Source organism: Pristis pectinata, chromosome 21, assembly GCF_009764475.1.
Source record: "Pristis pectinata isolate sPriPec2 chromosome 21, sPriPec2.1.pri, whole genome shotgun sequence".
NCBI classification, from domain to species: Eukaryota; Metazoa; Chordata; class Chondrichthyes; order Rhinopristiformes; family Pristidae; genus Pristis; species Pristis pectinata.
The window spans coordinates 6,094,764-6,108,970 of record NC_067425.1 but is presented as its reverse complement, the minus strand read 5'-3'; the positions used below and the strand labels follow the sequence as shown (position 1 = coordinate 6,108,970).

The window sequence follows — 14,207 nt, the reverse complement described above, 5'->3', positions numbered from 1 at the left end:
TCCAATGCTACGCCTCTGTCAACCTTGACTAATATCTCAAACCCGTAGTGGATTCGAACCCACGACTGATTGATTCAAGGCCAAAGATGGTACCAACCAAGCTAAGCAGACAGGCTGTTTAGGCAGTACAGGGTTCGTGTGTAACTGGGCTTCAGTTTTGATTACTCTGGATGGTAGTTAAATCGCACAGGAACAAGGCAAACATGACTCTGTGTCATCACAGTGTGGCACTTGCAGTTTTTTTTTGGTCAATTGTTTTGTGTTACCTGAAGAGAGAATTCATGTTTCCTGTTAATTAACAGCACAGTTTCAATCAATATGCTGTCAGCCTATTCACTGAAGACACCCAACCCTCCCTCCACCTGATAGTTCAGAGTGCTCTAACAGATCTATTTGCCACTGTCAGCTTGTTTCACATTCTGGAGACATCCGAAGTACAGACATCCAACAGTGCTGAGTTAGAAGAACATTAACCAAATGTTTGTGATGCTTATTGATCTCTGTAAATCTCAGCAATTTAGTCTTGCCCTTTTTGTCATCTAGTGCAACCTGGTTCTCAGGCAGTAAGCCCTAACCTGGGGTTCAGGCAGTGCGCCAAAGCAAGGCTACCAGGTGCAGGGCTGCCTGTCGTAACCAAGTGATTGGTCATCTGTTGTGACCCAGTGCCCAGTGTGGGATGCCTGTCGTGGCACAGTGCTGGGCATCTGTCATAACCCAGTGCAGGCTGTCTGTTGTGACACAGTGCCCAGTGTGGACTGTCTCTCGTGGCGCAGTGCCCAGTGCGGGCTGTCTGTCGTGATCCAGTGTGGGCTGTCTGTCCTGGCGCAGTGCTGAACGTTTGTCAGGACATAGTGCTGGGCTATCTGTTGTGACCCAGTGCAGGATGTCTGTCATGGCGCAGTGCTGGGCTCTGTCACGTCCCAGTGCGGGATGCCTCTTGTGGCGCAGTGCTGGGCATCTGTCGTGAACCAATGCGGGATGTCTGCCGTGGGGCAGTGCCTAGTGTGGGCTGTCATGACCCAGTGCAGACTGTCGTGACCCAGTGCAGGATGTCTGTCATGGGGCAGTGCCCAGTGCGGGCTGTCGTGACGCAGTGCAGACTGTCGTGACCCAGTGCGGGATGTCTATCATGAGGCAGTGCCCAGTGCAGGCTGTCTGTCATGACCCAGTGCTCAGCGTTTGTCAGGACACAGTGCTGGGCTATCTGTCACGACCCAGTGCCCAGTTCAGGCTGTCTGTTGTGACCCAGTGCTGGGCTGTCTGTTGTGACCCAGTGTCAGGCTATCTGTCCCAGCCCAGCACCCAGTATTGGGCTGTCTGCCGGTGACCCAGTGCCCAGTGCCAGGCTGTCTGTCACTATCTAGTGCTAGGCCAGTGTCATATCCTGCTCCGACCATCTGTCATAATCCAACAGTCAGGCCGTCCAATATTTCCTGGTGTTTGAAGAGACTGATTTAACCAGGTACCTGCTGTGCCTGCAATAACCTGGTGCCTGAGAATTTGTAGTAACCTGGATCCCAGACAGTCTGATGTAACCTGATGTGTGCAAATTGCAATGCGCTACCCTTAATGCATGTCACACACAAGGCTTTGAATTAAGATAATTGGTGCTCAAATTTTGTCCAAGAACTCAGTGACAAGGGGCACAGACAAAGGTGGTCTCCCAACATATCCCACCACTTAACTCTGACATTTCACATGCAGGGAGAGCAGCAGTGTAAGTGTTAGCGGATCGAAATAATGATCGATTTTGCCGTCATTTCCTCACTCCAACTCACAGCTCCTTTGAAAAGTGCCACTGGACATGGATTTAGAGCAAAATCATCCTCTCTCCCTCATTCTCTCTCTTCCTCTCCCTCCCTCCTGTTCTCTCTCTCTCCCTCTCTCTCACTCTCTTCCTCAGTCTTTCTCTTTTTCCCTCTCTCTCTCTCCCTCCCTCTCTTTCCCTCTCTCCCTCTCTCCCTCCCTCTCTCTTTCTCTCTCTTTATCTAGCTACCTCTCTCTCAAACACAAACGCACACTCACACACCACATCTACAATCTGCATTTTTACAAAGGCCCAGTGTGTGCAGTTCCAACGAAAACAGATGATCCCTCCCCCCATGAATGTAGTGAACACGCTGTTGGCAGGGTATGGATCTGCAGAGAGTTGGGGCAGTTTAAGAGCAGGCTGAGCTCTGTGATTAACTCAAATACATTCTGGAATGCAGTGCCACTGCTGATTTCTCTCCTGAATGATTCTGGCCTCAGAAGCTGCAGTAGGCCAGTTTCCGTGACACTGCATAGATGCAGTCTAATCGCCAGCAAGGAATAAGGAGTGACCTGATAATAGAGAGGACTGGGAGCAGTGCAACAGGCTGCTCACTGCCTGAAAGAGTCTTGGTTGGGCTCCATGGACATGTTGTTGAAGAGGAAGCAGGCAATTTTTTTAATGAAACAATGGGGAAAGGTCATTCTAGAAGCACTAATGAAAGTGGCTAATTCCTTGCAGTTATATAGCACCTTCACTTGTTATAACAAGTCAGGGAGCTTCTCTGGAGCTCAAGCAGGCAAAATTTAACTCAGGGCCTGTTGTCTGAACAAATTGTTGAAGACGGTCAAAGATGTGGGTTTTCAGGGCATTTTAAAGGAGGAGAGAAAGCATGGAAGGTATAGGATGGAATTCCAGGGATTCCAGGTCCTGGATAGCTGGAAGTCTGGATGCCAGTAGAAACCAGGGATGTGCAAGAGATGGAAATTGGGGTGGCGGCACAGTGAATCAGCTAACAGAGCTGCTGCCTCGCAGTCCCAGTGATGCGAGTTCAATCCTGACCTCCGTGCGAAGTTTGCACGTTCTTCCTGTGACCACCTTTTCTCTGGATCCTCCAGTTTCGTCTCATCTCCCCCAGATGTGTAGGCTGGTAGGTTAATTGGCCACTGTATATTGCTCCAAGTCTAAAGGTAAGTTGTAGAATCTGAGGGGGGGTGGGGGGGGGGGGTTGATGGGAATGTAAGGAGATTAGGTCACATGGAATGGGAATGCTCTATGAGCTGGCATGGACTTAATGGGCTGAATATCCTCCTATGTCATAAGGAAATATGGAATTGGAGGAGGTGGAGATGCCTGATTCTGTCATGGGGGAGGAAGTTACAGATGGAGAGCTGGTGTCCCTGCACTTTGTGACATAACTCAGTGACGCGTCCATTAGCAGTCATTCACTTAGTTTTGTTTAACTAAAGAGATTACTGATGTTAATCTCCTCAGTGGAATGGTTCCCACAACAAGCCAGGTTGACCAGAGACCTGGGTGCATCCTGGGCTCTGTGCTGAATTATCGGGAAGACAGGAAAGGGTGGAAGGATTATTTGGGAAGTCCCATCTCCAGATTGCGATCCTTCTTTTGCAGAAACGTGTGTGGGAATGCAGTGGAACAGCTGATTAGCACCCACTACCTGTACTACAACCACTTGTTCAACCTGCCAAGCCTTCGGGAGAGAGGAGGGGAGGGAATTTTCAAAATTAAAGTAAAAAAGGCAAAGGATTGCCACCTAAACAGACTCTGGTTGAGATGGACGGTACCCAAGGGAGAGCACATGACATGGGCTGTAACTCAGTCACAAACAACCTGCCGCCGAAAGCTTCCATAAGTATTCTCAGTGCACCTACTGCCAGGACACACGATACTGGGCAATAAAGGATAAAGCGAGCCCGCAGCCCTGGGGTAAATACTCGGGATATTGTGTGCTTCCTCCTTGTCCAGTAACTTGGCAGCCAGTGAGTATAAAATATTCAGGAGCTGCCTTCTCGCAAGGTTGTAGCGCTAAAAATGATTTACTGCCTGATTACAGTTGGCACCATTAAATTAGCCTCTGAAATATTTTGCGTCTGCAGGGAGCTGGCTGATTCGTGACCATTTGCACAGTCCAGCTCTCTAGTTCACTGTCGTCTTCTGCCCCCAGCTGTGGTATAAAGGCAGGGCGGGTGGGAAACTTAGTAACCTCCTCCCCTCGGCCACAAGCAAGTTCAGGACGGGGGTGAGGAATGGAGTACTGTGTTTACTGGGAAGTTGTGCACGTGAATGTGTGATGCTGAGGTCCTAACACTTGCTGGGGTGAGGGAGCAGTGAATACCGGTCACATCTTTCAGCATGTGACAGCCCCTGTTCCTACGACCAGCCCCACAAACCCCCAAGACCCCCGCAGTCCTCCAGCTCCACTTGACTCCTCAATGTATTTTGCTCCACCATTGGCAGCCGTGCCTTCAGCTGCCAAGGACCCAAGCTCTGGAACTCTCTCCGAAACCTACAGAGTCATAGAGCACTACAGCACAGAAACAGGCCCTTTGGCCCATCTAGTCCATGCTGACCTGATCTTCTGCCTAGTCCCACTTACCTGCACCTGGACCTGGACCATATCCCTCCAAATCCCTCCCATCCATGTACTTGTCCAAACCTCTCTTAAATGTTACAATTGAACCCGCATCTACCACTTCCTCTGGCAGCTCGTTCTGCACCCTCTGAGTGAAGAAGTTTCCCCTCAGATTCCCCTTAAATATTTCACCTTCCACCCTAAACCTATGTCCTCTAGTTCTAGTCTCACCCAACCTGAGAGGAAAAAGCCTGCATGCATTCACCCTGTCTATGCCCCTCATAATTTTGTATACCTCTATAAGATCTCCCCTCATTCTCCTGCGCTCCAGAGAATAAAGTTCTAACCTATTCAGCCTTCCCCTATATCTGAGGTCCTCAAGTCCCGGCAACATCCATGTAAATTTTCTTTGCACTTTCAAGCGTATTGATATCTTTCCTGTAGGTAGGTGACCAGAACTTCACACGATACTCTAAATTCACCCTCACCAACATCTTGTACAACTTCAACATACCATCCCAACTCCTGTACTCAATGCCCTGATTTATGAAGGTCAATGTGCCAAAAGCTCTCTTTATGACCCTATCTACCTGTGACACTTTAAAGGAATTATGGATCTGTATACCCAGGTCCCTTTGTTCTACCACACACCTCAGAGCCCTATCATTCACTGCGTAAGTCTTACCCTGGTTTGTCCTCCCAAAGTGCAACACCTCACACTTGACTGGATTAAATTCCATCTGCCATTTTTCAGCCCATTTTCCTAGCTGGTCAAGATCACACTGCAAGCTTTGATAGCCTTCCTTGCTGTCTGCTATACCCCCGCTCTTGGTGTCATCCACAAATTTGCTGATCCAGTTTACCACATTATCATCTAAATCATTAATAAATATGATAAACAACAACGGACCCAGCACCGATCCCTGCGGCACACCAGTAGTCACAGGCCTCCAATCAGAGAGACAGCTACCTACTACTACTATCTGTTCCTCTGACCTCTGTCTCCTCCCTTTACATGTTCCACACAACTTACCTCCTGAAACAAATGTTTGGACGCCAATCCTAATGCCTCCTCAGTGTCAAATTTTAGTTGATTAAAACTCAAACGTCTCGGGACATTTCACAACATTAAGGCTCCAACATAAACACAGATTGTTACTGGAGTTGTGATTTACTTTGTTAATGTTAATAAAGGCCTCTGTGCTCACAGCTTAATGATCTGTTATTAGATCTGTTGTCTGCTATTAGAGGACACATGCTACAAGGAGAGGTTGGACAAACTAGGGTTGTTTTCTCTGGAGCAGCGGAGGCTGAGGGGAGACCTGATGGAAGTTTATAAAATTATGAGAGGCATAGATAGAGTAGACAGTTGGTATATTTTTCCCAGCATCTAATGTCTAATTCTAGAGGGCATGCACGTAATGTGAGGGGGGAAAGTTTAAAGGAGATGTATGGGGTAAGTTTTTTACACAGAGGGTGGTGGGTGCTTGCAATGCACTGCCAGGGGTGGTGGTGGAGGCAGGTAAGATAAAGGTGTTTAAGAGGCTCTTAGACAGGCACATAAATATGCAGAGAATGGAGGAATATGAACCAGGTGCAGGCAGAAGGGGTAAGTTTAATTCGGCATCATTAGTTCGGCACAACGTCATGGGCTGAAGGACCTGTTCTTGTGCTGTACTGTTCTGTGTTCGGTGTTCTAGATCATGTTGGAATGGTTTACTGTGTCACAGACACCAAAAGAATATAAGTTCTTGTTGAATATATCTCTGCTCTGCTGACAAGGCCTTATTCAGTGTGGGGTTTTGTCCTTCCCTAGGTGGGTCCAGGTTGCCTGTCCGAGACTTTCCATCGACTGGGGAAAGGCCTTTTCCAAACCTCTGCTCACACCGTATGAGGTAAGTGCTCAGCTGATAAGCAGGAACTCACTGCCTGGAGAGGTGGTGGAAATTCAGGGTTTTCAAAAGGGAAATGAATAGGCGCTTGAGTGAAAATAATGGCCACAATTACTGGGAAAGAGCAGAGCAATGAATGGAGCTGACATAATTGCTCTACAAAGAACCAGCATCGATTCGATGGGCTGAATGACGTCCACAATTCCAAGTGAGGATTCTTCATTTTGAGATGTTATGGGTTATATCAGTGAGATGGCTGCGGTCCAGAGCATAGGTGAGGTCAGGTACTGGGAGATCCTGTCATGGACTATGACGGAGGTAGTGGAACCTTAGCTGGATCACCCGTCTGAGACATCTCATGAGAATGAAGAATAACAATGGAATGTTATAGCACAGACTCACTGCATGCACTGGGGTTTTGAACCACAATGACATGAGGCAGATAATCAATCAGCTGCTGCTGCTTATTCCTGGAAGAATTCATTTCAAGGTGGGAGTCAGATCCAGCTCCATTACTTTAACCCCACAATCCATATCAATGATCTGGCCTTGCAAGCCAAATGTCAGAATTGCAAGTTTGCTGATGATATAAAAGAGGAACGATTGCAAGTATGTGGAGGATGTCTTCAAGGGGATAAAGACAAACTCAGGGAGAGGGCAAGTATATGACAGGTGGAACATTTAATGGGAAAACATGAGGCCATCCACTTTGATACAACAAACGAGAAAGCAGAGGTTTTTTTTAAAATGGGAAGGGAGCAGTTAGTGTTGCTGTTCAAAGTTACCTGGGTGTGTTTGTTACACAATTCACTGATAGCCAACACGCAGATGCAACAAACAATTAGGAAGGAAAATAGTATATGTGCCTTTATTATGAGAGGATTTGAACAGAGGGGTGAGGAAGTCTTACTGCAGTTAGTCATGGAGATAAAACATGGCAACTCTGTGCCGACAATCAAACACCCATCTTACACCAATCCTATATGAATTAGTTGTACAGGCTTTGGTGAGATGACACCTAGAGTATCGTGTACAGTTTGATATCCTTACCTAATAAAGGATGTACTTGCCAAAGAAGTGGTGCACCAAAGATTCACCAGACTGATTCCAGGCAGGTTTTCAGCATGAGGAGAAATTGAATAGACGAGACCTACATTCTCGACAGTTCAAGAATAAGAGGAGACCTGATTGAAACTTACAATGGACATCAGGCAACCATCAGTGGGAATGTAGAGGCGAGGCAGTCAAAGGTCCACTGATGAAGATTCCGGGAGTACACCCAACTCCTTCTTCCCCTCTTACCTCTTAGGACTTGAGAAGGTGACTGACTGTTTGCTTGTACTTGGACCATTTGGTAAAAACAGATTGTGTCTTGAGTTGGAGATCTGGTCTGCAAGGGGACAGCGAGAGCTCAGTGTGTTGCCCATCGAGTTATTGTCAACAACTCTGGGGATAGCACATTTCTGGACATAGCCCCACCCCCACCACCATCATTGGCCACCCTGTGTGTTCACTGTCATGGTGGCCACCTACCCAGCCATTGGATTGGATGATTCTTGCCTGTTCTCCATACATAAAGCAAATAGTAACAAAATCTACTCAAAGAATGTTTTTAAAAATTCTATAGACACGAGACTGCAGATGATGGGATCTGGAGCAACACAAAAAGCGCTGGAGGAACCCTGCAGGTCAGGCAGCATCTATGGAGGGAAGTGGACAGTCGACGTTTCAGGTCGAGACCCTTCATCAGGACTGATTCCCTCCACAGATGCTGCCTGACCTGCTGAGTTCCTCTAGCACTTTTTGTGTTGCTTTTAATTGGCCCTATGATTTTTGCCACAGTATCCTGAAGGTTAATCTTAAATACCTGAAGCCTCCAGAGCTGTTCTGGAGGGTTGGTCGGCCAGGTCTGACAGGATCTGTTTCTTAGGCCCAGATCTGCTGCCAGGGTAACCAAAGTAGTGCCAATGCAGGTCTCTTGCAGTCAGTGGTGGAAGGGCAGGAACAGTTAAGAATATGTTGTGGCATATTCCGCAGGGATACCAGGAGAGGGAAAGAAATATATGTTCTATTTTAAAAAAAAGGTCATTTAGAAGCAAATAAATGCCAAAGAAAGATCGAATGCCATTCAGTTTCATGACATCAATCAGCAAACAGAGCATCGATTGTTAAATATATATAGGAAATAACACAATTGTAATTTGTAGCAAACAATTGATAATTAAGCTTTAACCACACACATAGAGGAAATGAAATAAAAAGATTAATTTTATCATTATTCAGGATAAGGTTATCTGTGAAAGAGAGTCAGCAGGAATCCAGGTTCATTCATTATATCTATTGCCTGAACTGCTTAAGGATAAAGGTCAAACAGGAAGTCTTGATCCACTCAGATAAGCATTATAAATCCTTGGCACTGACACCCAGCTCACAATGTCTCTCACAACACACGCGGGGCAGCGATCCTTCAGCTGATAACTGAGACAAAAAAGAGTAGCAAGATCCAAAAGTAGAAGTCTCACCAGGACAGGGGTGCAGTTCATCGTTTGGTGAAAGTCACTTGAGGCGGTTATATCTGGCACAATCATGAGAGGCATAGTTAGGGTGAACACACACAGTCTTTTTCCCAGGGAAGGGGAACTAAAAACTAGGGGGCATAGGGTTAAGGTGAGAGGTGAAATGCTCAAAAGGGACCTGAGGGGCAACTTCTTCACACAGAGGGTGGTGTGTATATGGAACAAGCTGCCAGAGGAAGTGGTTGAGGCAGGTACAATAACAACGTTTAAAGACATTTGGATAAGTACATGGATAGGAGGGGTTTAGAGGGATATGGGCCAAACGTGGGCAAATGCGACTAGCTTGGTGGGCACCATAGTTGGCATGGATGAGTTGGGCCGAAGGGTCTGTTTCTGTGCTGTATTACTCTATGACTATGACTATAACTTTGTATTCTGTGATGCTGCCACATGGTTTGGGCCAGGGACACCTTCTGGGAAACAATGTTCAGAGTTGTGGACACAGGTCAGTCCATCACGGGCACAGCCCTCCCCACCATTGACATCATCTAGAGGAGGCACTGCTTCAAGCAGGCAGCATCTAACATCAGGGACCCCCACTATTCGGATCATGCCCTATTCTCGTGGCTACCGTCGGGCAGGGGGTACAGAAGCCTGAAGTCCCACACCACCGGGTTCAGGAACAGCTACTTTCCTACAACCATCAGGTTCTTGAACTGACCTGCAAAACCCTAACCCCACCTCAGCAACAGAACACTACAGACCACCTCTTCCACTACCATAGAATTGTTTCTGACTGTTTTTTTGCACTTATGCCTTGTTTTTGCAGTCTTTTTTTTCTTCACTGTCTTAAATTATATACATATAATTTATGTATAGTTTATGACCTCTGTGTTGTCTGAACAAGTTTTTACACAGAGAGTGGTGTGTGCCTGGAGTGTGCTGCCAGGGGTGGTGGTGAACACAGATACAAGAGAGGCATTTAAGAAACTCTTAGATATGAATATGCCGAGAATAGAGGGATATGGACCAAGTGCAGGCAGAAAAGATTAGGTGTCATCAGCTTAATAAGTTCGGCACAACGTAGTTGGCCAAAGGCTGCAGTACTGTTCTATGTTCTATGCCTGTAATGTTACTACAAGCAGGGTTTTCATTGTACCTGTGCTTGTGCATATGACAGTAAACTCGACTTGACTTGACTAATGGAGCCCCATGAAGGGGTGGGGATCTGGGGCAGGAAGCTGGGCCTGAGGGTAATATAGGGAAATCGATGAGATACCAAGAGGTGGCAAGCAAATATAGAGCGAGTGGTTTTATTCCTTTGACCATGTGCATCCCGTTGTGACCGGGCCTCCCTGTGTTCTGTTGTCCACCTTCTCTCACAGGCAGCTGTGGCTCTCAAGAAGGTCGAGTGGCAGCAACGGTACCCGATGGATTTTTATGCCAACCAATCACTCGGTCCGTGGACCGTCAACCACGAAACACACCAACCTGCAAGGAGGATGAGAAAAACCACAGTGGTGAGTCAAGATTCTGATGGTGGCTCCCCCGGTGCTGATGGGTGGGTTTGAGCAACAGTGAATGTTTCAGAATCGGAGTCAGGTTTATTATCTGTCTTAAATGATGTGAAATTTGTTGTTTTGTGGCAGCAATACAGAGCAAAGACATAAAATTACTATAAAATACCGAATAAATAAATCGTGCAAAAGAAAGGAATAACGAGGTAGTGTTCATGGGTTCATGGACCATTAAGAAATCTGATGGCGGAGGGGAAGAAGCTGTTCCTGAATTGTTGAGTGTGGGTCTTCAGGCTCCTGTACCTCTTCCCTGATGGTAGTAATGATGTCCCGGCTGGTGAGGGTCCTTAGCGATGGATGCCGCCTTATTGAGGCACCGCCTCTTGAAGATGTCCTCGATGGAGGGGAGGGCTGTGCCCGTGATGGAGCTGGCTGAGTCTACAACCCTCTGTAGCCTCTTGCGATCCTGCGCACTGGAGCCTCCGTACCAGGCGGTGCTGCCACCAGTCAGAATGCTATCCATTGTACATCTGTAGAAATTTGCAAGAGACCCAGTACAGCTGGGAAGTGACCAAGGCCTTGGCATTCCTCCCTGTCCGGGCAGCGTGACCCTGCGTATGGAGCGGACTTGCCTTCCATTGCTAGTTTTCTAATTTTCTTGGGTTGAGAGTTAGGCCAACACAGTGGTGCAGCTGGTGGAGTCACTGCCTCACAACACCAGAACCCTAGTTCGATCCTGACCTCGTGGTGCTGCCTGTGTGGAGTTTGCACCTTCTCCCTGCAACCACATGGGTTTCTCCCTGGTGATCTGGTCTCCACCCACATCCCAAAGATGTGCAGGTTGGGAGGTTAACTGGCCTCTGCAAGTTACCCCTGGTGTGTAGGTGAGTGGTGGAATCCAGGCAGAGTTCATGGGAATGTGGGGAGAATTTTTAAAAATAGAATTAATGTAGGATTAGTGTAAGTGGGTGGTTGATGGTCAGTGTGGGCTCGATGGGCTGCAGGCTGTGCTTCGATTGAGCCCACACTGGCCACCAACCACCCGTTTACACTAATCCTACTTTAATTCTATCCTACATGACTCTGTCTGTGACTGTAAATGCCACTTTCACTCAACTTAGGGGTAAAAATGAATATAGATTTCTTTAGTCACATGTACATGGAAACACACAGTGAAATGCATCTTTTGCGTAGAGTGTTCTGGGGCAGCCCGCAAGCGTCGCCACACTTCCGGCGCCAACATAGCACGCCCACAACTTCCTAACCCGTACGTCTTTGGAATGTGGGAGGAAACCAGAGCAACCGGAGGAAACCCACGCAGACACGGGGAGAACGTACAAACTCCTTACAGACAGCAGTGGACATTGAACCGGGTCGCTGGCGCTGTTAATAGCGTTATGCTAACCGCTACAAAAGTTTGGTGCTCAGGGAGGAGGGGAGCTCTGAGGGTTCCGTGGTACCATTGATGAGTGCGTGCTGATATTGAGCTCAGTTGTCTTCCACCAGCTGGGTCTGTTCAGCCTCGATCCTTGGCTGCTGATCTGACTGTAGGCACTGATGAGCAGGAGGACCTCATGGTGAAAACCGGAAATGTGGATGCCCCCGAATGGGTCAGGACCAGCAGGGAAAGGAAGCTTAGCAGTGAACACAAAGGAGGAGATATCATTGACCCATCAGCTGATCGAGTCTCACCGAGCCAGCCAACTCTCTCCTGTTGCAATCCTGTTCTTGGTGGCCAGGAATCCACACCTTGCTGAAACATTCAGCGAGGAAATGGAAAAATTCCTGGTTCTCAGGCTGGGAATGGAGATAGCATGGGACGAGAGCTCACCAAACCCAGTCCGTCTCCACCCTCTTGCAGGCCGCACCTTTCCCAGTAAGTGCAGCATTTAACATGAGGGATCACTGCTCAATTATCATATTAAGAACTGTAGAATCCCACCAGACCAACTGTCTGACCTACAGAGCTTTTGGTTCGAAAGAGGTGGGTTTGGAATTGACTGACTCTCCCCGGTAGCCAATTCCAACTCTAGCTGACCAGGAGGACCACACCTTACCAAGGTGGCACTCTGCCTCCCTGGATCTTGCTTCATTCACCTGAACTTTGCTGCCCTTGAGCCACAGGATGAGTCTGTCTCCCAGTCTGTTGGTGTCACTGCTGCGAGTGAATGGAGGCAGCTGAGGTGTGGCCTCAGTGACAGTCAGAGCTTATGTAAGGGCCCCAGTCGCCTGGCACCACAAAACCCTCCGCAGCAAACTGCAGCAATCCACCACACCCTGCATTTACATAGCACCTAAGTAAAATCTCCCAAGTGGTTTATGCAAGTGATTATTCACATGACCCTGTACTCAATGGAGTTTAGAAAATGTGTGATGATCTTATAAGAAGTGGAAGCTGTAGAGGCGGGTAAATTACAAGGCTTAAAAGACACTTGGACAGGTACATGGATAGAAAAGGCTGAGAGGGATATGGGCCAAATGCAGGCAAGTGGGACTAGCTCAAGTGGACAACTTGGTCAGCATGGGTATTCCTCGCCTGGGATGAGATGGGGGGCACAGGGCACTACGAAGGGATGACGGTGTTATTGTTGAGCCCTATCCCCGACACATCACCACCTCTTTAAAGGCAGCTGCCCAGAGGGATACACAGAAGCGGGAGGGCATTTGGGAAGAGTGAGTTAGAAAATAGAAGGGAACAGTGTGTACTGACATTTACCACAGATCAGGCTATTTAATCATTGTTATGTGAAATAATGCACTGAAACACATGCACTGAGCTTGGGTAATAGATCTGCAGTCAAGAGGACTTCCATAAATAAGCAATTATCATCCATTAGATTCAGGTACAGGCACAAAGCCCATCAGACTGTTGCCTGATATCCATTACATTGTTGCAGTGTTCTTTAGCTACTGTAATATAGCGTTATTCGTTGTCACAGCAAGCAGTTTGGAATTAAATGAACTAAGCAGAAATCATTTTCAAATATTTTATTTAGCTTCAATGATGAGCACAGACTGATGAGCCAATGAAGCTACACTCTGCGATTATATTTGTGGTACTTGGTAACAATTTATTAACAGCCTTGGTCACTGCAGTGATGGTGTTTTTGGGAACATTTTTAAATTAGATCAGGGGCTGAGAGAGTGGGAGGTCCAGAGTAATGTTTGTATTCCTCTAGAGCCTTTTTTGCATGATGTTTCCCATTAGGAACAGGCTGTTTAGCCTCTTGATTGCAGGCTAATCTGTACTGTAGCCTCATTCCCTCAATGGATACCCTCACCCAATGAAAATCTCAGTCATATAAATTAAACTCCTTTCACAACCTTGTGAGGATAACAGTTCCAGATTTTCACAACCCCCTATTAAAAATTGTTTCCTGACTGCAGTGTTGAAATGGCCGAGAAAAGACCGTTTTCAAGAACGGCTGTTCCTTTCGAGACAAAAGCCGGTAAGAATCAGCTCTCCGCAATGACGCCTTCAGCTTCCTCTTCTCCTGTTGGGTGCAGTTCCATAGTTTTGCATCTGATTATAAGGCTTTTCCCAACTTCAGGATATCCCGAAGTGTGTTAAGGGCAATTTTGCAGTGTGGTAACCGTTGTAATGTGGAAAGTAGGCAGCAGGGAACTTCTGTGCCTCACCCTAAACAAACTTGATTCTGACCTTCTTTAACATCCAAGTATTCATATTTATATTTATTCACACTTATTTATTTATCAGTCACATGTACATCAAAACACACAGTGAAATACGTCTTTTTACGTTGCTAAGAATGTGCTGGGGGCAGCCCGCAAGTGTCGCCACGCTTGCGACGCCAACATAGCACGCCCACAACTTCCTAACCCGTACATCTTTGGAACGTGGGAGGAAACCGGAGCACCCGGAGGAAACCCACGCAGACACGGGGAGAACGTACAAACTCCTTACCGGCAGCAGTG

At 47.2% G+C, this 14,207-nt stretch overlaps 1 protein-coding gene across 3 annotated transcripts in view; it reads left to right on the top strand.

Annotated features, from left to right (window-relative positions):
• dph1 (diphthamide biosynthesis 1) overlaps window positions 1-14,207 on the top strand; it is a 618,447-nt gene that overhangs the window by 552,325 nt on the left and 51,915 nt on the right. For all 3 annotated transcript variants that reach the window (XM_052035832.1, XM_052035833.1, XM_052035831.1), the window contains 2 exons: window positions 6,163-6,241; window positions 10,140-10,274. In XM_052035832.1, coding sequence (XP_051891792.1) covers window positions 6,163-6,241; window positions 10,140-10,274 — 214 coding nt within the window. The remainder of the gene's footprint in view (window positions 1-6,162; window positions 6,242-10,139; window positions 10,275-14,207) is intronic.